The 24,988-nt window shown below is 42.4% G+C and overlaps 1 protein-coding gene across 1 annotated transcript in view; it reads left to right on the top strand.

Moving 5' to 3' along the window:
- Positions 1–24,988, top strand: part of pcdh7a (protocadherin 7a) — a 36,710-nt gene extending 11,722 nt beyond the window's left edge. Inside the window, exons 6-8 of the mRNA XM_070828372.1 lie at positions 22,186–22,387; positions 24,450–24,629; positions 24,765–24,988. Coding sequence (XP_070684473.1) covers positions 22,186–22,387; positions 24,450–24,629; positions 24,765–24,988 — 606 coding nt within the window. The remainder of the gene's footprint in view (positions 1–22,185; positions 22,388–24,449; positions 24,630–24,764) is intronic.

The following is a 24,988-nucleotide window of genomic DNA, read 5'->3' as shown; positions in this document are numbered from 1 at the left end:
AGAAAGCTAATGAAAAAAGGGCATGTAATAAAAAAACTGGGCGTCATGGATGAAGAGCAAGATTGCATCAGAGAGGCAACAAGATGATAAAACAGCTCCGTCAATGTTGTACTGCTGGATCTTTTTTAAATCTAAATTGTTCACCGAGTAAGAGGGAGGGAGAGGGAAGAGGAAGGATATCCATATCAGTGGGCATGAATTAATCCAAAATATGAACAGGAGAGGAGGGGGAAAAAAAGAGTATAAGGGGGAGTAAAGGGATGTATACTCAAGAGAGCAGGAGCGGGGTTGAAAGATAGAGGGTAGCTGAAGGGGGGGAGAGGGGTGAAGACATGAGAAAGAGAGGAGAGCAATAACAGAGAAAAGGCTGTGTGAGCCAATTAAAATAAAGAGGAGAAAACTAGATACGGAAAAAGATTTTGTGATACAAATAACAAATACAAATGACTTTTTTTTATTTCATTTAAGAAAAGCTTAGAAGCTAAGAAAAGCTTTTAAACATTAATTTCTGTCTAAACTCAAGCAGAAAAACAAAGACATGAAACTAAGTCTAAAATAAGCAAAACTGCAATTTAAAACAGTAAGTATTCGACAAAAGAATGAGTAAACTAGTCTTTGTAGACATTTGAAGCCAATGTTAGTAGTTTCTGATTGTCAGCGCCACAGACTCATTTTGGTCATTACCTTAAACGTATTGAGGTTCGATACTCAGCCCTACTGCTGATGGAGAGAGTGTAAAGGAGAGGGTCGGAGAACGTGCCTCCAAGTAGGGAGAGTTTGGGAGAAAGAGAGAGAGAGAGAGAGAGAGAGAGAGAGAGAGAGGTCTGGTTTGGGTGGCAGCCAGAGAGTGAGAGTGGACTGCTGAGATGTGGGTCATCAGGATACCCGTTGGCATCAGGACACATTAATGATCACAGCAGTCACATGGCACTGCAGTCAATATGGGCAAAGTGGCCTCGTTCTACCCTCTAACCACCATCTCACACACACCCATAACACACAAAAAACACAAAACAGTTTTTTCCTGACTGCTGTCCTCAGTCAACCACAAAGGTCATTGTGGTTGTTTGAACTCAGCAGTTATGTTTCCGTTCTCTCTGGTTTCCATTTTTTACTATTCGTTTTATCACAGCGTGTAACTTATCTCGATGAGCACTTTGATCTGACTTCTTTCTTTTCTGCTCTCCCTGTGACTCTCACCCTTTGTTCCTTTCTGAACTCCCGCTTTCTTTGCCATACGCGTGGCCATAAATCTAAACACCCAACCACTGCTACCTTTGCGTCTTCCATGCGCCACGCTGACCTCTGCGAATGAATCGACTCAGCGTTTTCACTAGTGCGACTTCTTCTTTTACTGTAGTGAGCACTTTCTCTCTCTGGACCTAGCGTGCGGGGGGACGGTGAGAGCACGGTGCCACAAAGGCTGAATCGAACCAGACACACACCCACATTCACACACACACACACACATCCAAAGTCTACACACTAATCAATGCACCGCTTACAAGGCCAAGACTGCAGCAGAAACAGGTGGGTTGACAGCGCAGTTTTTTTTGTGCATTGCCCAGTTTCACAAAGCTTGGTGAAGGTCATCGCTGGGCTGTCACGACACGGGGTGCCACAGTGTTTTGACACAGCAAGGGCAGGCTATGAAGATGAGTTTGTGGTGAATAGGACTCATCCGTCGAGGCTTGTCCATCTAATTGGACTGTATGGACGGGCACTGGCGGAGAGATTAGGTCTACTGGATTATAAAATTGAAAAGCAGCTTTTCATTTCAGCGAAATCCTTCCAGGATTAAATATGATGAGCGTCTGTCATAGACTCACATTCACCCCATCCACACACTCGGGAACACTGCATGGACACATCCACACATACACCTCCTGTGATACACTGGGTGTGCATGAGGGTTATAGGGGTGAAGGCACTGTCAACCAGAAGCAACCAGGAACACACACACACACACACACACACGCTGTCCCCTCCCTCTTTCTATTTGTTACACACACACACTGTAACCGACCCGTGACCCCTGTCATGATGATACCAACGCACTGATGTATTTATAAAAGCCACCGCGAGTTCAGGCTGCACAGCCGGCCATATGCTCACGGGTTGAGTAGGTGGGGAGGTGAGGAGGTGGGGGTAAGCGAGAGGTGAGAAGGACCAGGTAACCAAAGCGGGGATCACCCAAAGAGCCAGACTGAAAACTGATCTACTGACCTGGAGACAAAGAGCGAGGGGAGGAGGTGAGAGAGTGGGCATCACAGACGGAACATGAGCCAGACAGAAAGAAGGGAGAGAGGTATAGATGATGAGAGGAGATGAAGAGCAGTTCAAACCTCACTGGAAAATGGAGACAGACTTGTGTTTGTGTTAGATGCTTTTCCACCTGACCAGGATCATATGAATACATTACAAATACTGTGACTGTGTTTAAAGGTGCTTTTGTATTCTGTCCAGCTCAGGTCCAGTGGTCCAGACCAAAGAAAACATTACACAGCAGTGGCTTTTTGTTGTAGTCTGTTTCGTCTTGAACTTGTTAATAATAATAATAATTCATAATTAATTAACATTAAATCACTTTGACTGCCTTTCTTTTCATGTTTAGTCGACCTGTTATCCTGCTGCGCCATGTGGACCCGCTCTAGAAAAACAATCCCATTTCCGTTCATCCTCTTTTGTGGCTACAACAAGCTCTTTAAAGTAATACCTGGATGCGAGCATTATTAGTTAATATGCAACTGGACATCGTCTGGCATGCTGCAAATCATGAATGATTAAGTCAGTCTTTAATTACAAATGTGGAAAAAATTCCCCACATTGGTGTTACTATGGTTACCAAACAATCTTTGATAACTCAGTAGGAGATGGATAATGAAACATTTGCCATGATCAGCAGACAAACAAGTTAATTTGTTTAGTTAAGCTTTTTATTTTCATGCGTCTTCTGTCTTAAACCCTTCCAACTGCACAGCAGTGCTGCGGCTGAGAGCATCCAGTGCAGAAAGAGACGAGGGAGTGCAGCTACTGTTGCCGTGCTGCCATGCTTCTGTGACTCTGCAGCCAAAACTAGATGAGGTGTGCGTCCAAATGTCGTCCGTTAGATGAAGTGGAGATCCTTAAAAGAGATGTTTTGGTCAGGATAAAAGTTAGGGGAGGCATGCGTGGTGAGGGTTGAGGTTAGTTTTAGGAGTCAAGGAATGAAAGTCAACAGAACATCGCCACAAATTTAATAAATCAAAGATGTGTGTGTTTCCACGTGTGAGCTCAGGAGAGCAGGACAAAGAGAAAGACAAAGCGAGGGGAGAATCAGAGGGAGTGAGATTGTGGGGGGCAGAGGGAGAGAAATTGTCTGTTTCCTCACACATCAAGGTCACCCAGAGCTGAAATGTGATTGGAAGTCCCCTGTCTGTCTTGGCTGTTTACCACATGAGATAATGCAGACAGGCTGTTCTGCTGATAATGTTACTGTGTTAACAACTCCTCCCTTCAGTTTTTGTTTCAAGCTCTCTGTGAAATGGCAGGAATGTGGGAATGTCATTTCCACACACGCGCAGACAAGCTGAGGCAGGGGCACACACAGCAGACACTGTCAGGCGTGTGATTTTAACACAGGAAGACGTGCCCACTGAAACACGCTCTTGTGTGTACATAATAGCACATAATTACACACCCTCCCAGATCCTTGTGCATATACACTTTTCACCGCAAGCAGACAAACTCTGATAAGAATATGATGACACATGAGTGGAGAGGAAAGTTTTCCGGCTCTTACATCAGTTTCTTCTTCCATTCCCTCCGGACTGAATCACGTGCTCAAGCCCAGGCACACTCTGTCTCCTAGAATCACACACATCCGTACGGGCTCACAAACTCACTCACACAGACACACACTTACACAAAGACCTATATAGCAAGCCCCTCACTGAGATGCTTCCTTTTATTTTCTTCTCGAAGACTCTGCTCTGTATTGAGCAGCTCTGCATTCAGCTCATCTGCCTTACAGCATTACCTTAATGGCTGTCTGAGGGTTGAGCAATTTTACCCAATATTGCTAAACAAAAGCGTTCTTTCTTGCACTAGACAGGGATTTCAAGACAGCTTAGTAACCCTTTGACTGGTTTTATCCACCTACACAAAAGAATCTTCAGTGCATTAAGTGGTATTGAGTTGGGTTGAATTAAATTGACTTGAATGAATTTTTTGAATTGAACTGAATTGGACTCAGCCCAACTCCGCTCAATTACATAATTCAAATTGTATGGAGTAAAGCTGGACTGAGTCAACTCAAACTGAAGTGAAGTGAATTGATTTCCATTTGTTTGACATTGGTAGCGGTATCCATGCAGTGGGCAGTGTATGAGTTATTTTTTACTATATCAGGTGCATTGAGATAATGTTATTTACTTCATTTTGTTACATTTGTGCTGAAAAGAAAGTTTTGGTGATGCCATCTAGTTTTATAAGCTGGTTCATTTATGTTTGTTGATGTAAACTCTGTCCTGAAAGTTTCTATAGTCAAGTCTGTGCTTGCTTGCTTGCTTTAGCTTCTTAAGCCATGGAGCATTTACATTTCTGCTTGTAAATTTGTGTTTTTTTTGCATTTGGCTCCACGGCTTCAAGCTTATCTTACAACCTGTGCGGTGAAAAATTACGCAAGTGCTCTGTCGAACTCTAAAGGGTTCTGCATGCTTGAAGCGAACTTGGTCGCACAACGTTTCGTCCAACCACGTCTAAAAGGCCAAATTATTTATACCTGGCTGCATCTCCCTGATCCCTCTCCAAGAATTCTTTGTGAATCTGCATAATGAGTCATAACAATTGGGATAAGTGTGCACACACACACACACTCTCTCCTCAAAGACATTTATAATGTTGCCTTAATATATCACCTGCTCCCACCTGACCAGTCAACGCATACAGTGGGGGTGATTGTCAGATTTTCTGTTTTAAAAGTTTTTTGACAAAGAATTAATTTTACAATAATTACACTTATTATACAAATGTATACATCACATGTTCTGTGACATCATTAGCTAGAAATATATCCCGGATCTTGTAGATAACCACAACTATCTCGCTGTCACATGACCGGCTGACATTATTCACATTCACACATGCACTGCTGCCCTGAACTTATCCAACATTACCTGTGGGAGCTGTATGTGGGAATGCAATGTCCAAATCAGTTGCACTGGAAATTAAAATGTCAGTACCCTGTCAGCACCCTAGCACAAAGTCTATTATAATGTCTGATTGAGCCAATGTGTGAACAGAGCAGGTCATTGTCCTGAGAATTCAAAAAGAGCTAGTGGGCGTGTTGATGACTTCTCATTAAGTGTCTGGTGCAAAACTGGGAGAATACAATTCTCTTTTCTGCTTGGCTGTATATTGCTTTGATTGATATTGCAAATACCTCTACATACATGTGATTTAGACTTTGTCTGCCGTCACCAATGTGCTGCAATGTGAAACACTGCACTTTCTGCTGCTTATTTTTTACATTTTATCCATGCTGCTGCACACTCCACCCAGGCACCACCCCTTGCCTAAACCAAACAGAGTATCTTCAGTGGGTAAGAATGCGTCTGACTCAGAGAAAGTGCTGATGTGTGCTTGTTGTGTGAAAGGGAGTCTCCCCTACAATGTCCAAGCTGATTCTCAGGACATTGTACTAAGTTTTTATGTGAAACTGTCCTTGGATAACCAATAGCAGTGTTGGTTAAGTAGCTCCAACCAAACTGTTAAATGCGCTCCACACTATCTTTGTGGACCCTCTGTTGACTTTAAAAAGAACCGTGGTAATCCTATCAAGTTATGAACACCTGCACATGTTTTTTTTTTACCTCACAGGTTGAAAAATGTAGCTTGCAGCCATGGAACTGAATGCACAAATTTGCAAAAGAAATCTAATTTTCAGACTTGAAAAATACCGCCTACAAACAAACACTTTCAAGCAGAGTTTAGAGGTACAAACTAACATGACAACTTTCTTGCACATCACTATGAATGACAGAATATTCCACAGACTAGTCTTCTGCACTGTCTGTCTCTGAACTCGCGGCTCTGTAACTCATCCAATAAAAAAAGTGTCTCTCTCCAACCCTCCATCCCCAATGTCTCTCGGCCCCCTCCACCACACACACACACCCACATCCTCCTCCGTCTGTCTTCCCTCTGATTGATCTCTCTGTTCTCCCTAAGTGGTTTCATCTCTTTTCATCACTCTCCATCTGGATCCATCTTTTCAAAACATGTTGTTTAATGGCTCCAAACTTTTTTTTTTAATAACACTTAATAGTTTCTTTAAATTTTACAAATGGCTCTTAACAGCCCTCTCCATTTTCTTCTCCCGCCTTCCCTCTCTTGCCTTTTAAGACTGTAGTTAGAGTCAGCTTTAATCTTTGCTTTTCATTTTTTCTGATTGGATAAAATTAAGCATGCTACCAAGGAATAAGCCTAAGGTGTGAATATCTGCACTGTGCAATATGGTTTATGCATTTTTGCCACTGGCGAATCAGAGCGCATTTCTCGCCGGATATCAGCTTATTAGATCTTGCGTGAGTGTGGAAGACTGGCCCTGGTAACGCTGTAGTCCAAAGCCAATGTTTTTGCCCCGGGCTAAGTGTAGCCATCTGTTTTAGAATTGTTGGTGGAAGATAGATAAATCGGAAGATCAAGATGGAGATAGAGGAAAAGAAAAGGGGGTAGAGGATGAGACAGAAAGTGAGTGGAAGAGGAGAAAAGAAATTCCTGGTCAGCACCCATGGCTTAGAAAAAGTCTGTTGGTGGTGGTGGTAGGGGAGGAGGGATTGGGGTTATGAGAGTTGGGCAGGAAGATGAAGAGAAATAAGGCGACTGGGAGAAAAGACGAAGCTTCAGAGAGTGGTAGGGGGGAGATGTGAAGCTACAAAATGAGAATGTGTTCTTGGGTATCGCCTAGGGGTGGAAAGCTGATGGTTAGAGTGTAAAGAAGGAGGAGATGGGATGAAAAAGATAAAAACGAGGTATATGGGTCTAGGGTTAGAAGAAGAGAGGCAAGGAGAGGAAGGAGGGAGGGAGCTTCACTCTTCGAGTAAAGCCCACTCAGACTCTTCGGGCTATTTTGGTGGAAGTGTGTATGTGTGTGCAGGAGGGAGGGAGAGAGAGAAAGAGCTTTCTACCTGCCCCAACGAAGAAGTTACATAAATCTGAGTAGGCAGGCCTCTGCCTGCAGGAATGCTCCATATTATACCACTGGCCCAAGCCTCTCTCAATATATGCGTGCATGTATGTGTTAGTGTATGGGCGTGTGTGGTTTGATCCTCGTTCAGCCCCACTTGTCTGTTCATGTCAGAAGAAGGCCAGATAAGAGATGCCCACCTATACGTGGTCACACACTCGCATCTACACACAGAAACAGGTAGCACTGAACTACAAGAACGAGCCGGTCAAGCTGCTGGAGAGAAATCCCCCAAGTGCCTTCAAACAGAGGCATTAAAATAGTTTGACCTGTCTGACACACATTTACTCACATGGACTATATAATCACATACTCACACATCACTATTTTTAACTCTCTCCTGTGGACATTATCCCAACATCATCCATGATATGTAAGACACCATGATTTTTTAGCCATCTAGACACAGGCACTCCCCAAACAATACAAGCTGAACTTTGTTGAATCTAAACATGCTTTAAATCAATGGCTCACTCCCAATAAAGCAGAGTAATTGCACAGCATTACAGTGAAGCTGGTTCTTAATGGGTCAGCACTGCACAGGTACAAGACAGACATGCATTATTTAAGAGACTGTGTTCTCCCGTTTCACAAATAGAGAGATATTATGAAGGCGGCGACTAACAGTTCTTTATAATAAAAAAAAAGGGTGGAAGCTGAAAAACAAAACAGCACGCTCTTATTGAACGTCACTTAGATCTGAGGACATACACACAAACTTAAAAACAAGCGCACAAAAAAATGTAATCAAAGTCATGCAAATCTATCTGCCAATTAGAGGTCCAAACAGGTTTCCATGGGGATGAAATGGCAAACTCTAATTGGCTGGATAAAAGAATGCTCGCATCTGAGCCAACAACCTGAGATGGTTTGGAAAATATACACACCGCTGTGCGCGTGCATACTGACATACACACAGCGGCGTACGCAGTGTAAGTGGGGATCACTGACAATTTATGCATGGTCGGGGGAGTCACACACAGTATCAGCGGTAAGATGAGAAGCAAGGATAGAGTGTGTTGACACAGATATGGTTTATTGTCAGGTGCAGGCACACGCACGTGCTCATTGACCGGTCAGTCTCTTTTAAAAGCGTGAATAAAGCTTTGGTCGCGGTGTCGTGTTAACATGAAAGCTTTCACGGCTGTTAAAAAGAGCAGGCTTTGATTAGAATTAGATGTGTGAGAGTGTTTCTTAATGCCGGCCTTTGCTGACGACGGCCCTTTTAAATCCAGCAGAGCCGTTGCAGGGAGCCTTCCATCAAAAAATATGTTGAATCGACAAATTCACCTCAACATGCTCTCCACGGGTTTTTTTTTCCTTTTTTCCTCGATTTTCTGAATTTTATAAAAGGCAGGAGTCAAATGTGCTGCTTGGTCACATTTTAAGCAGATAGCAACCACAAAGCAGCAACAGCAGTGAAGTTTCAGGGATGATCAAACGATGAATTTAAAATTATTGACTAAACTACTAATTGAATATCAAAGACGCTGGTGTCATTTTCATGTGCTTGGTGAGTTGCCGCTGCAGGAAAATGGCTCTGCGTGACTTTTACAAAACAGTGTTACTCTCACAAGGCATGATCATTATGAATGGTTTAATAATTCATTGCCTACTCCCATATGGGGCTTTATGTAGAATGTGGGTCTGAGATCGGGATTGTTAGAAAACCATTTACACGCAGCACGTCCTAACTCGTGTAGACATAAACTAGTGCGCTTGCATCTACAAAGTCTTTGATTTTAAGTTGGGGGCATATTATATACATTAGAGGTCTAGCTCCTGTCTTATAAGAAAAACATATCTTTGGATTCTTCAGTTTTCAGATAAGGCTGAGGATGAATGAGTTGAAAAAGTCTCCTTTTTTCATTTATAAGCCTTATAAAGTCATTGGATTATCTCAAAGCTTAAGACAAGACTTCTTATCTCATAGTTCATAAAAATCAACACTTTAGGGATACATACTTTTCACAGCAGAGCAACACTTCTCTAGACCAGTAGGTAAGAGCTGAACCACCAACCGATTATTTGAAACTTAGCAGCAAGATGAAAAAAATGATGATAACAACTTAGTAGTTAAAATACTTTTTTAAGGCTAAATGCTAAAAAAATCTGTAGTTTCTAACTATGATAATAAGCTGAATATCTCTGGGTATGCCACTATCAACTGGGGTTTTGGAAAACTGTGACTGACACTTCAACTATTTTCTCACATTTTAAAGGCAAATATGTTTTATATAAATACGCATTCATAAATAAAGATTCCCTAAATCCCTATATCCCCAAATGATCCACTATAAGGCTATGCTATCAGCTTAGGTAGACATGTATTAATGTAATTGTAAGAGAATATACATTTACTCATTATGAATAATTAGTGCTGTATATACCTGCGGTTTTAGTATGCAACAAACATCTTTTTAGCTGCAGCTTAACTATTTTACTGCAGTAGCTGTGGAATAATTTGCATTTTTAAACATTTTTTTTAATGCCAGGAGTCGCATAATAATCAGGCTGACTCCTTAGCAAAGGCTCAGCTCTCTGAAACTCTACTGGATATGACTTCACTGAAGTCATTTCTTAACCCTAATGCTGGACCATAATTTTCAAAGGGGATTTCAAAAATGGAGCCACTGTACGTATATGCTTGAAGTGTGGTGTGAGGTTATCGATGGGAACGGGTTGGATTCTTCCCTGCTTTCTCATTAACTCCCTTCCTCCCTTCTCCCTTCGCTCAATGGCCTGAGTCTGCACTCAGTCTCTGGTGTATCGAACAGCACACACACACACACAATCACACACACATACGCACGCTCGCATGCAAGAAGTCTGTTTGCATACCAAAAGCATACTTCATAGCTCAAAGAAAATGAAAGCCATATTAATGATACACTCTTGCGTTGGCACAGGCATGCACGTACACACGCACACACAGACAAAGAGAGAGAGAGAGGGAGGGAGCAGTTGTTTTATGTTTTTCCTCTGCGTCAAAGGAGAAAGAGTGTGAGAATGATTGAGTCTTTCTGCGTCAGGGAGAGAGGGAGTGAGAAATAGCGCAGAGGGACAGAAAGAGTGCACTGTCTTCCCTCTTTAATGTGTGCGTGTGTCTGCGTATGTGTGCGTGTATGTGTGCATGCGTGTGTGTCGTCTACCCAACATAACGCCCCCTCTGTGTCCCCGAGTCGCTCACACACACTGAGACTATTGTCAAGACATTGGGCGACGCGCCCCAAGACATTTCTGTGGCACTGTGTCTGTCACGGGGGTGATAGGGCTTATATGGGGTTCACTCACACACTCAGAGATATCCATTGCTCATACATAGATTTGCTGTATTACCATGTTAGGTCATATTGTCATATGTCATATGTAGGTGGGTGTATTAATGCGGTCTTCTCCTGGAGTCCTGAGCAAGTGTGTGTGTGTGTGTGCGCACTTCCAGGGTACTTTAGAGCTTATACGCGTGCTTGTGATTGCGTATGCGTGGCAAGGCCTATGTGTTGTACGTGTTTGTTTGTGTCTGACAGCATATTAGGCAAAGCTATCTTTAACCTTGCAAAATGAGTGACACTGATTCTAAACTGACAGGATAGATTTCAGTTTGCCGTGGCGTTTCACCGTGTCAGCCTCTGTCAACTCAGCCCGTCCACCCATTTTACAAAAGACAGGAGTGCCACAAAGGAGACACAGTTTATGTGAGAGAGACAGATAGAGAGAGAGGACTGGAACAGCAAAAAAATGAGAGAAATATAGAGAAAGCTGGGTCAGATAGGATAAATAAGATAGTTTGGAGTTTTTGTTGAGAGAAAAAGAAAGGGATACAGACAGAGAAGAAAGTGAACAGGATGTAGAGAAAGAGAAAATTCAGGGGGGGGAAACGGAGGTGGTGGTGGAGGTATGGGGCAGGGGGGTGGAGGGATAGAGACCTTGCTCTTGTATCCGGATGTCTTTGAGGTCCTTTATTGACTCTGTCTATTGTTCACAGCAGCACTCCTAATCACTCTCAACAGGGAGGTTGTGTTCCTGTGTGTGCGTGCGTGTGTGTGTGCGTGTGTGCGTGTGTGCGTGTGCGTGTGTGTGTGTGTGATTGTCTACCAGCCTTGTCTGTAATACTACGTATCTTTAGCCTCATCTTCACTTTTACTCTTTCATACAGTGGCCCCGACAGTGAAGCTATTGTTCACTCTCTTCTGGTCACCCTTAATGGACAATAGCAGTGGGTGGGAAAAGCCTGTTCCTGACACGCATACTATTAGTCTAATGGTCCACACACACACACATACATACACATACACACAGAATGGGCATTAAATGCCATCTAAATAGCAGGCATACATATGTATGGTCTCTCTTACTCATGTGTACACACAAAGGGCCAGTTGTGAGCCACCATCCTGTTTGCATCTTTCTTAACAATGACTGCTGTCATGGATATTATAAGGAACGACTGTTTTAGAGACTAGCAGTGGAAAGCGATGGACATCACGAGCACGCACACACCAACACATCAACAAAGAAGCTAATCTGAATCATGGGCATTTGTCCGGTTAAGCCTCGCTTTACATCTCGCTCTATGTGCTTTTGTTTCTGTTTTGTTTTTCCCCCCGCATAGACAGCCGCAGCTACACAAAAGGATAAACATTTCAAAGGCCTAATGCTGTGAATAGAGTCAGTGATTTTCAATGTGTATCTGCAGGGTGGAGAGCCCAGATGGAGACGGGGAGAAGGGAGAAAGCTCAATGCCAGAGTGGACAGCTTGATAGTAACAAAGCTGTGGTGGATGATGATGCAGTAGACCCGCATGCAGAGAGGCGGTCTCCCTCTCTGTTTCTCTTCACTCAAACACACGAACACAAAGCACCTGCACACCCACACACTTACAGTAACTAGTTAGGGCAATGATAATGAGCAGTGGCCACAGGGTTTGGCTTTAATTGCTCCCAATAAGCGAAAGTGATTTATGGTCAGTGAGCTTCAGCAAATCGCATTCATATATTGTACGTTGCGAGAACTGTTTTATCGGGACAGGCGTGCCGGTAGACAGTGTGTTAGTAAGTAGTTCCACTGGTGGCCACAGGGGGGCCAGCAGCAGACTGCAGCAGTGTGAAAAGAAGTAGAGAGAGACAGAGAGAGAAAGAGAGAGAAAAAAAGAGAGAGAGAGAGAGAGAAAGGGGGACCGCATAGTGCCGATCAGATGACCTCGCTGCTGCAGTTAATGTTCTCTGGTGCTCAGACACAAGGCTAAGGCTCTCCCTCTTACCGCGGGGCTGCTGTACTACAAGCTATTGTGGTAGTAGGGTTGGTGTTGTTGGAGGTGTGTGTGTGTGTGTGTGTATGTGTGTGTGTGTGTGTGTGTGTGTGTGTGTGTGCGTGCGTGCGTGTGTGTGTGTGTGTGTGAGAGTGTGTCTGCAGGAGGGGAGAAATGGGGAGAGTGGAGGAGGAGAAGGTGTTTGTCTGAGGGGAAAGAGGGAGCATGACACAGAGGAGGTGTGTGTCACTAAAACAGTGCTCAATTTCTTTCTTTCTTTCTTTCTTCTCATCTTCCTCTCCCTCTTTTCTCTTTGTCCCACTCTCTTACCCTCCTCCTCCTCCTCTCATTTTTCCGCCTCCCCACGTTACTTTGCCCCCTATTTTCTACTGCCGCACTTACCCCCCTTTCCCTCTACCTCATGCCCCCTTTCCCTCCCTCTTCCCTCTCCCTATCTCTCCCTTGCTCCCTCTCTTCTTTCTCTCTCTGCAGTGCAGCACAGTGATTATCATTCCTCTCACAGAGTCAGGCCTGATAGTCAGATACTGCTGAGCACCCTTCTACATCACCTGCTTCTAGAGGGAGCAATGGAGAGAGACAGAGACTGAGGGAAGAGAGGAGGGAAGGGTCGGAAAAGGGAAAGGGGGGTGTTGGTGGTCTGCAGAATAAGAGGGATGAAAGGGGAAAGAGGAGAGGAAAGCAGAAATATGGGAGGGGAGAAAATAGGGGGAAAGCAGAAGGATGGAGGATTGCTCTTACTGCAGAGGTGGTCCCACTGCAACATATACACTGCATAGTTAGAAATGTGTGAGTCTGTGTGTATGTGCATACCTGAAAGTGTGAGCTTAAGCAAGCAGGTGTGCCTAATGTGTGGATTTATGGTATCTGCGTGGAGGCTGTGTGAGTGTGTCTGTTGTGGTAACAAGGCGCCTTGGCTCATCAACATCTGTGAGTCAGACAGCTGAAGAAATGCTGCTCATATTGCTTCATCCCTCCCTGAGCTGAGTTTCAACCTGCTCCAAACCATTTTCTGCATTCTGCAAATACCACAACAGTCCCCCCCATCGCTCCCCTAAACAGCATTCTTTGTCTCTTCATTTCTACTTCAGACAGTCTGTGGTCATGAGGAGTTTTGCAAGTCTGTCCCTTTCTTCTGATAACAATTTAACCTCACACGCTCATGTCGATTAACATTCTTTTGGTCTATTTTTGACTCTCCTTTTTTGCTCATTCATGCATTTATCAGTTGTTTTATTCATCATCTGTCGCCCTCCGTCTCCCACTTGGTCTCCTGACACTTGTCTTTACCTGTCTGCTTGACCTAATGGATACACTCTGTAAACAGGACGTCTGCTCTTCTCAGCACAGCCTCAGGAATCTGCATTACAACACTGCACACGTCACTCCGTTACAGCGCAAGGTCTTGAATACAGTTTTTAGATCAGTTCTATATTTAAATAACCAGTGTAAATATATCATTGTCAAATGAATTGTTAACACATCAGTCCTGTTCTCACAGCCCCTGTGAGATGCTTTCTGTCAGCATATTTCACTGTTTCTCCTCCGCACAGCCTTTGATGCATAACTTAACAGTCAACAGCAAAAGGTTTCAAAAGATTTTCTAACAAACATTTTCTTTGAGGTTTTCTGAGCAAATTTGACTGAAGAACAGAAAAAAATTGACCAGCTGACTCAGTCACTTAGTCAAAGTTTAGTTTATTTTATTAAATTTTTTGTAATCTGCCCCACCGCCCCTGTGATAAAACACACAAGGAAAGGAAATTTAAAAAAAGGTGTTGAAGAACGATGCTAAAATATACAAAAGAATTTACCCGTTTGTGTAGATGAGAATAAAACACCCAAGATATTCATGGAATGTTTCACCAACCAAGTTCACACTTAAGGTGCTTGTAAAAATGTTCTGCTAAAATGATAAAGCACGACATCTGGAGAATGAGAGAGAATGTCACAAAATGAAGTGGTAGAAAATAAAAGTAAAGAATGGAAAGGAAAATCACGCATTAGTTTAAATGCAATACATGAATTAGACAATGGTGTGAATCGATCCGTAGTGTTTCCACATAAAGCATCTTTGCATTGCAGTTTAATCATGCAAAGTGACTGCGTGTCACTGCTTTACAACTGCTCAATAATTTGAATAGAAAAAACAGTCGATACAAACTCTTTGTTTTTCTATATTATTTGGAATGTAATAAACTCACAGTTATCGAGTTCACTTATTCATTCCAGCACTCGCTCCACTCTCAAAGTATTAGCACATGCACATTTGCTGGCTGCATTAGCACAACATGATTTCCAAACGAAGTCAAAACAAGAGAGCAGAAGCAAAGGTCATTTTGACTGATCAGCATTCCAGATATGAAGTCTGGACTGTATCCATGTGGTGTCAACAGAAGCATATTAGTTTTCATTGTGTGTTGCGGTAGCATTGTGCAATATCACCTTACATATTCTGCATGGTTATAGCTGTAATATGCAGAGGACATTTTATCAGCTCACTTATCTTTAGATAGTAAATAAGCTATTGCATTACAAGAGACAGGATGAGGTGACATTATTTGATGATATAAATAGTGATGGTAGACTGCACTGAATATCAGATATCTGATTACCTAGCTTCCTGAAAGCTACACCTAAATATTCAGTAGACATTTATTCATTAATTGAATTGTGTTTTTTTTTGTGTCAGCTAATTATTTAATTAAATCTTATTTTAAATTTTAATGCTAGGATAGTTCAATAGGTCATCCTGTGCAGTGGAGCTACTAAGCCACTTAAAGAATTCCATAAATCTGACCATAAATGGAGACTTTCATGTCAGTGAGGGTCACAGAATCCTATTCTGGCATGAAAATAATCACATCTAAAAATAATGATGCTTGGCATCAAATATCATGCATCCACAGGCTGAAATCAGTACAGAAGCACAACTGGCAGGGACATTAACATGCAGAGCGTCGGTCAACGTTTTCAGGTATCTGGGGGGAGTGATTACAAATAGGATGTCAGGTGTCTGCTTGACCGACGTTTGATTCATAAACCTGTCCGACAACTGCCTTTTTCAACAGTAAAACACCTTCAGGAAGAAAAGAATAGCATTTCCTCTTGTAGTTGCTTATTTTTTTGGAGCACAGTAACAAACGCTAACGTGCAGCAGCATGAAGGAACCTGCAAGTGTGATGCTCGGTAAAGAACGATGAAAAGCGACAGCTAACAGCATCACAACTGATGGACATTTGTGAAATATTAGAAAGAAATTCTCCCTCATTCTCAGTCATTAAAAGATATGAATTTCTTCTGCCACAGTCTGTTACATTTTTAACAAACAAAAGCAAGCAGGCGAGAAAAAAACCACATCATTTATGTAATTAAAAGCTAAGAGCTGTTTATTTCAGATGCAATTATCGAACAGTTTAAATCGATTCATTTGGCTACATCCACATCAATTTAGGAGCAAAAGGCTATCGCACACTGTCAGCGGTTATTGATCCTAAAAAAATTGTTGGTATCAGCGTTAAATAAGCCTTATCAGTCAAACTCCAATTACATATTTGGAGCAGAAAATGAGTTATTCTAAGTTTACTTGGTCTGAATTATTATGCTGAATGTTGAGTGTAAATATGTTGTGTTATATCTGACATGGCGCATACAGTCAGTCTGTTCAGTGTGGTCAGCTATGGATTATGCATGACATCCGCACTCTGCTTGCATGCAACGTGACTTGGATTTTAGTGAATGGATGAACAAATGTGTGTCTGCAGTGGGAGTCTTACCTCCAATCTGAGCATTGTTATAACCAAATTACTTGTTATGCACTAAAAGAGGAACCAAACAATATATATGAAAAAAAGTCATAAATAATAGAATCGGCCATAATACAGTGGCTCTCTTCCTGTATCTAGATGTTGTCAAACATAAATGAGGCTGAGCAGAGAGCCAAAGGGAAATGTGGCTCTAGTCCTACAACCATATTTGTAGTTTTGGTTTATGCATAAACCGTGTCCTGTCAATACATTATGCAGACCAATGTGTAACAGGGCATAGACAAACAAAAAACACACACTCACTTCCAAATGTGCTCACACACACGGAGTCAGATGTGCAGATGTTGCACTCACACACACTCAAACACACATGTGTTGAATATGCAGACACATGTAACGAGAAGAGAGGGAGACTGTTAATTAACTAGAGCTCGTTAATTCTCTTTGAACCGACAGCAAGGAGGTTTACACACTAATTACCTTGATGGCTGAGCCAACCTGTGCACGCACACACACACACACACACACACACACACCTCCTCACACTACAAACGCGCACACACAGACACACATGTATTCTCACAGGCTGACATAACACATCATGCAGGCTTTGAAAGTCTCACATTCATACACAGCAAGAAAACACAAACATAAAGGTGTGAAGTCTCACTCATACGCAAAGCATATGCACACACACACGTGCACTGCAACACGCTCTTGCCCTGAAATGAAAGCTATATTAAGAACTTATTTTTCTCTACAGTTCCTTCAGAGCTGCAACATTCAGATGGCTAAGTTTATTCTGAGTTCAGGCCCATCATGCCTCTGTTTGATTTACACCGATGTGCCAGAAATAACTTCACAATAACTCCCATACTGTATCAGGGTACTCATGTGCTTTGTACAGTACAGTTGCATTACATGCACACACATACACAAACACACTCACGCGCCCACTCAAACACACTCACCGTGCAGATGAGCAAGGCTCCCATGTCAGTATTGAACTGTAATGGCCCGTGTCAGATTAAGGAGCAGGTTTTTTATGTCTTCTGTCAAACTCAATTAATATTCCATCAGCCATGAATTCATAGGCCACACTGGACCTTAGCCACTTCATCTGTATATGTGTGTGTTCAAAAATGTGTGTGTATACGTGTGCTTTCGCATACGAAAGAGTGTGGTCTTTTTTGCATTTGCTCAGCCAAATAACAGAAGGCATGTGCGCATACACAGACAAACATGCTTTGTGTTTCGTGAGTCACATAGGAAAACATCAAGGGGTGCTTGGGTACAGAGAGTTTTTTTTAGAGAACGGTAGAAGCAGGTAAAGCTGACAGAAAAGAAAAAGAGATACATTTAAGGACTGAGCAAAGAAGACAGAGACGTGAAAAGCTTTAAAAAGACCACATTCATAGAAAATGTTAGAATGGGTAGAGAGTAGGAAGTATAGGAAGGATAAGTGAAAGAATAGAAAGCCAAATTTGGAAAAAAGCAACATTAATGATAAGAAGTCAGAGGGACAGGGGCAGAATGTGTAGAGTGTACAATTAGTAGAATTTCATGGCTGAAAGATGCCAAAATGGGGGATTTGGCAAAAGAAAAGAAGTGAGGTTTGTCAATGGGCAAAAGGCTTTGAGATAGAGAAGACGGGATCAGAGAAAAATATGGGAAAAGGGGGTTAGGGAGTGGAGTGGAGAGGAGTTATGGGTCAATAAAGCCTGCTGTGGGGAAGAGGAGAGGGACTCATAACGAGGTCAAGGACACATCATCGATCGCCACATCATAAAGCTGACTGGCAAGAGACAGGAGGGAAGGTGGGCAAAGTGAGAGGGAGGAACAGGGAAAGGAGGGAGAGTTACAGCTGTGAGAAGCAGAGCTGACTGCAGGATCGGCCAAAGGAAGGAAGGAGAGTAGAGGAGAGAAATAGAAGATAAAATTATCAAGATGAAGCAATGAAAGGGGGCAGCTCTGGCCAGAAAGAGGGTTAGAGGGAAATTGAATTAGATGGGAATCATGGCTGAACAGATGAATTCTCTAATAGAACACATACACACGGAGCACCAGGCCTCCAATAGTAGTAACTCACTCTTAGTCTGTCAATCAAGTCCCGCCCTGTGGCACAGGCCGGATTTCTGTATTTGTATAGTAATCGCTGCCCCAGTTTGTGTTTCTCATATAATACCATTAAATTCCAGTCACAGAGTCAAGCACCCATTGTTCAGAAGAATGATATTTGGAAAGTCTGTTTTTAGCCATGCTAAAAACAACATAACTCTTGGGATAACACAATCACAGCTTGTCTGTCATCTGTTCCACCACTTTGGCCCCTCTGAAATATCTCAGTAACTGGATCGCCATTCAGCTTTGCACAGACATTCATGGTCCCCAGATGGTGACTCCTACTGACTTTGCTAATCCCCTCCTCTTGCACTGCGAGAAGGCTGACAGTTTTTTTTTTTTTTGTCATTCACGAGCTGAATTGTAATCACTTTGATTATCCCCTCACTTTTCATCAGGTCAACATCTCAATCTAATCTTTGGTTGTATTTGACTGTGAGCATTGTGCTCACTGCAAATTTGACAAATGTTAGCATGCAGGAACGCTGCAATAAGACAGAGAACATGGCTAATGTTATACCTCCTTAGCTTTACCATGTTAGCATTGTGTTTGTGAGCATGTTATCATGTTGACTTAAGCATTTAACTCAAAGCCCCGCTGTGCAGTCTCAGAGGTGCTAACAATAATCTTGTTTAACAACACTTGTCACAAAACACTTTAACAGCACTGTTCTGAAGACTCCTCTAACCATCTGGACGAAAAAATATTCATCTGTTGCACAATAAAATGTATGCTTAACATGCTTCTAAGGTTGTGTATTTCCTGTTTCAGGTAGCTGAAAATTACACATCCTTGCGTTTTCACAAATCACAAGCAAAATATGTGTTATTTTACATCAAAGGTCCCATATTATGCAAAACGCAATGTCTTTTTAACATCAAGAGGTGTCCCTGGTGTGCCTCCACCCTAGACTGACAAACTATGAGATCGTCTCTCACTTTTCCTCTTGCTCCATCATTCGTTAAATGTGTGAAAACAACACGTCGTTTAGATTTGGCTCCACTTATGATGTCATAAAGGGATCTTTAAATCATGTGACCTCCTCCAGCCCTTCAGCAGGCGGACTGTCCCCACACTAGCTCAATTTGGAAACAAATTTAAGATTACTGTGCAAAATATGGATTAGTTTTTCTTCCAGATGGTTAAAAGAGTCTTTAAGGACTCTGGAAACTGCTTCAGCGGTGGTAAGTGTTGTTAAATGACCATGGTTTTTCACATATTGATAGGTATTTTCTTTTTGGGAAAAATAGGATTCATAGCTGTGTGACAAGAATATAGTGGTGACACATGGGAGGCACAAACTGGGGCTAACAATAATCCAACTCCACAGTAATCTAATTCTCTAAATTTTTTTTCTGAACAGAAGGCTTGAGAGGAAATGTGTGAAGAGAAATTATTTCTCTTGTTGTCTTGTGATCAGAAAAAATTATCATTTTACAACATTATTTTCATGAAATAACTATTCTGTGATCATGAAAAAGCATTGTGCTGTGATGTCAAGTTATTAAGTTATTATTTGTTCTATGATCCCAAGAAAACAGCTTTGACAGCCTGTAAAGTCAAGAAATAGAGGAATTATTTGTGATCACTGATCTTAAAAAAAAAAGCAAACTCATTATGGTAAGATCACACAATTCATTTTTTTCTCATAGCAGGAAAACAAAAAATGTCCATACCCATGCCCTCTCTGGCTCTCCATACACAGCCCCCTTTCAGTTTCCCCCCCTTTCTTTCCTCTCTGTGCCATTGCCCATAGTCTGAACAAGTGGAAATAGGTTGGATTGGTTCATCTAAGCTAATGCTCTAAAAATACATTGCTCTCTCTGTGGAGCGTTAAGTCAGAGAAGCCACTGAGATTCCAAGAACTGCTGCTTTTCCATTAGACTCTAATATCTCCTCTTCCTCCTCAGTATTGCCTCTGCTCACCATCCCTGCTGTCTGAGTTACTTTCTCTCATCCCTCTTTTCATCCAACCGTTGTTAAGAAATGGCGGAAGAAACAAGTGCTTTGTTAATTTCCCACTTCTGCTTAATTAATTTTGCTGTGTTCCTCTCTCCCCGTCTTGAATTTTCATTAGGTGAAACGTTCAAATGTTCCCTTTTCAGTGGGCGTTTGAAAGAAAAAGAATTGCTTCAGTTCGGCTTTTATGCCAGCCGTCCATCAGTTTCCCTCCAGATTATCCTGAAGCGGCGTTCCGAGCTGAAGTTTTTTCCGCCCTAATCTGCGCCTTTCCTCTGTTCCCTTACATCCTCTCTATATGCTGCGTGTTTCAAAGCAGATCTAAATTGAAAGGGTTGTAATTTTGTGAGCAGATAAATGAGTATGAGAGGAGATAGGAGGGTGTTGTATAGAAATGGGCTTCCTGGTGCAGAGTGATCCCTCCAGGCCAGACAGAGTCATTTAACTCTCTCTGATATTCTCTCAGCATGGACCTATTACGGCCTTTTTCTCTCTCCCCGAAGTGAAAACAGGTCTGCTAACTAGACTGGGGTGATTTGTGTGTTGAAATAGCAGCAGGTGTGATGCTCAGTTTGAGTGAATGATGTGATTCATCACTGAGTTACCACCGCAGTATTGGGAGTTTTGTCACTGTTTGTTTCTGTTAAGAGTGATGGGTACAGCCTACTTTTACTTTTAATATTCAGATCCCACTTAATCTCAGTATAGTGGCTAATAGTGTTCCTTGGGCCAATATATAATAGCCATTTAAAGTCACACAGTATCAGTGGAACAAGAAAAGGCAGCACAAACCCAACATAATTAGGAAATAAGTGAAAATATTAAGCAAACTAAAGGGTAAACAATAAAAACTACGAGCTGAAAACAAAAAACGCTTGTTTTAAAATCATCATAATTTAAATGAAAAGGCTCTTGATATTCTATATTTCTGTTATTGTCAACAAATCCAATGAAAAGATCAAAAACAACAGTGCGTAAATCCGTCTCTCAGTAGTTTCCAACTTTCCTACCCTGTGTGTAGCACTCAGCCCAAAGCCCATTTGTTCCTTTTGAAGATGCATAAAACAGCTTGACAGTGTAGTTTTTAGCAAACTTTACTCCAACAGGAATAAATAGCAGATTTTTACTCACACAGGCATAACGGATTTTCAGCTGTGGATTAATACACATTTGTTCCGCTAGTGAGTAACCTAACCATCCTGTGTAGACAGCAGGACAGGATAGTTGGAGTTGCCTTAAAATAAACCACAGTGCCAGTGTCATTGGTTATAAAGGAGCATGTCACCTATTGCAACGGTGTGTCTTATCCGTTTATGTTCAACAATGGAGCTGTTGCAGGCTGTGGATACACAGACGAGACTTGTTAATGAGATCAGTGCATTGTTGGTTTTGTTTTTTCCTGACTTGTTGTCAATAAGACAAATACAGGAAATCACCAGATTTATCATTCAAAATCCTTCACTTACTTCAGAAGGAGTGCCAAGTGAATTGTTTGTGAGAGTGGACTCTATACTGTTACCCAGCTGCTACTATTGGGCACTATTCCAGATGAAAAATAAGTGTCTCTGGGCAGGTCAGGGGTTTGTAAACATCAGCTATGTCCAGCAGCATTAATCTAAACTGGGATTAAAAGCAAACAGAAAACTTTGAAAGACCTCAGTGATTGGTTGATGACTATTACCCTGCATTGTAGCAGCTAAGCTCATAATCAAGGCGAACACGGTCAGATAATCTCAATATGTCTTTGCAGACCCCTGCCCACCAGCCTAATCCCCAGATTTAGACTCTCAGATTAGGAATCATGGATGATTAATCCCATATTGTGTGTGTATGTTCCCTGCAGGGGACCCTTCGCCGGGTGACCTTCTCTGTAGTTAGTCAACCCCAGGACGGTGGTTGCTATGACAGTGGCCTGGAGGATTCGGAGACGCCAAGCAGCAAGAGTTCATCGGGGCCACGACTGGGAGCCCTGCCGCTGCCTGAGGAAGGTTATGAGCGGACCACACCGGAGGGCAGTGTGGGCGAGGAGGAGCATGTGGAGAATGGTCAGAGCAACCACACACACGCACACACACACACACAAATTATGCTTTTATGTACTACTTACTTACATAGTTTACCTCTCAAGGGTATATGTATTGTATTCTGTGAAAGTCTTAAACATGATTTCTTTTTATTTATTTGCATTTTAAGAAATATAATAATTCTGGAATTTCAAAGCATAAAGAAACAAAACAGATACCAACAGATAAAAGAGTAGCAATTAAAATAACTGATTACAAAAATATCAATCCATAGGATATAGTTGACTGCTAACTATATTTAAGTCGGAAGATACACTATACCAATCTGAGAACAACGGCCTGGGACATACATACACACATCCCACTCTCCAATAACCCCTCCACACACACACTCACACATCTGTGCTCACACACCTACACTAAATATGAGTGTGTATACCCATATGCAAAGAGAAAGATATCTGTACAATTAATGTCATATTATTCTCTAGGGTATCACATTTAACAAGAGGGTCATAAACATGTTTTGATCATGCATACACAAAGAATCACACACTTACATACAACTCTTTGAAACCTTGACTTGCTGCCAAGGTCTCAGAAGTCTTTCCTCCTCATGTAATGGGAATGTTTTACAGAATAGCGCGGTTGTCCTGACTGTGAATGTCTGTGTGTTACATGAAGAGCCTTTTTAGAAAAGCTAATGTGTAGCAGCATGTCGTGCCAGAGGTCCCCTCCGCAGCCTTGCCATCAGTCAGCAGACCAAATATTCCCTTTCACCAACAAAATTGTGTTTTTGCTTTTTTTTTTTTTTTCCCTGGGTCTTTGTTAAGGATGGAAAGATGTTTTTATTTCATATGTATTTCCCCTTTCCTCTGAGTATGGCAATGCCAGAGCTGCAGTACAACAGAAGCAGCACATCAAGGCCACTCTGACCTTGGTAACTGATTGTCCTGATCCTCCTGGGTTAAATGCTGCTTTTTCACCAAAGTGTGATTTCTTAAGGATTTTTGTTTAGTTCAGTTTTTTCACCACAGCCAGATGGAGAGAAGAACTGAATTCATTGTGTTGGTAAAATTATACTGTCTAATTATGTTCTTGTTTGGTTTCACATGAATGTACTGCTGCTGCTGTATGTAGGTAAAAAAGAGACTTAGTTTTAGTAGAGTACCACAGAAATATTTATATTTCTGGTGTCTAATTCAAGTAAAGCAGAATTCACAATATCAAACAGTGATTGAATGTATTGTTTTCAGTGCATTAGTTGTGTGTGGAATGTATTACATTACCTTTGACTATCTGTGACAGGACACCTGTATAGTTTCTGCAATTGACAGGAACGTCACATCTATCATCACTGTAGATGATAAGTCCTGTCTCCATTTAACATGATGTCAGTATTGATTCATAAATGACTGGTTCACATAGATAATAACCATAACCTTTGACACATAGCCTTGTAGGACATCAGCATTCAGTCTCTGGTGGCCTTACTAACCTTTTGAACCAAGACTCATAGGATTCAATAGGGCCGACATGTAACCTAATCTTTCCTTTGCATGTAAAGAATCGTCAGTCAAATTTCTGACAATTATCTTCTCTTTGACCTCGATAGTTGTTTGTTTTGACCTCACCTTTCACCCGACATGTGATGCTGAGCACCGCTGGGATTCTGTGAAACACTCCTTTGAAGTCAGCAATTTCCATTTTGCTCTAACAGCATTTTTCTTGCCTTTCTTGCCTCCGTCAAATTCTATCTCCTCCCTGAGAACCTTTGCCCCTAATCTTTTCTTTCCCATCTCTCTTTCTCCTGTCTTCCTCACCCCATATTCATGCTTTCTTTTCTTATTTAATTGTCTCTTCCTGGGACGTCCTGGTGGCCTATTGGTTAGGACACGTGTAATTGCAGAGTCAGCAGTTGTACCTGTGCTGCACGACATATTCCCCTCTCTCTCGCTGTATATCCTGTCTGTGTCTCTGCTATCTGCTAACTATCAAATGAAGGCAGTAATGCCAGCGACACTTTTTTTTTTTCTTGTTTTCACAGTTCACTCTCTTTTTTTTGTCTCTTTCCTATGACCAGATGCCAGACAGCTGCCGGACGTAGCTCTGACAGGAAAGTGCACCAGGGAATGTGATGAGTTTGGCCACTCTGACACTTGTTGGATGCCCGTCCGCCCTTCGCCCCGCCAGCGTCAGCGCCACGGCAGCGACCCCCCACGGCTCTCCACCTTCGCCCCTGGAGACGATAACAACAATCTCCGTGGTAATGACCATGAGAGCGACAGCGAGAGCGCTGGCAGCGCGGGAAGCTCAGAGCCCGGGGTGGTCGTCAGTGGAGAAGGTCAGAGATTACCCTTAACCAACGGGGATCCTCTCGGCACCTTGGGTAGCGGAGACCGCAACAGGAACATGGGCGATCACAACCGTAACCTTCTGAACCGCAAGATGACATCGGCATCCTATGACACATTTAGCAGCGCAGGCTTTGGGCGGCGCCAGCAAGAGGAGGAGGGAGGAGAAGGCCAGAACCCACCTGAGGTCATACCACTGACGCGGACAGGAGGGGACTACAAGACCACGTCCTGCCTCACGTTGTCACGCCGCGAGGTCTACCTGTGA

This window comes from Pempheris klunzingeri, chromosome 3 (genome assembly GCF_042242105.1).
Source record: "Pempheris klunzingeri isolate RE-2024b chromosome 3, fPemKlu1.hap1, whole genome shotgun sequence".
Classification (NCBI taxonomy): domain Eukaryota; kingdom Metazoa; phylum Chordata; class Actinopteri; order Acropomatiformes; family Pempheridae; genus Pempheris; species Pempheris klunzingeri.
The sequence above is the reverse complement of the archived record's forward strand: the minus strand, read 5'-3'. Positions and strand labels throughout refer to the sequence as shown.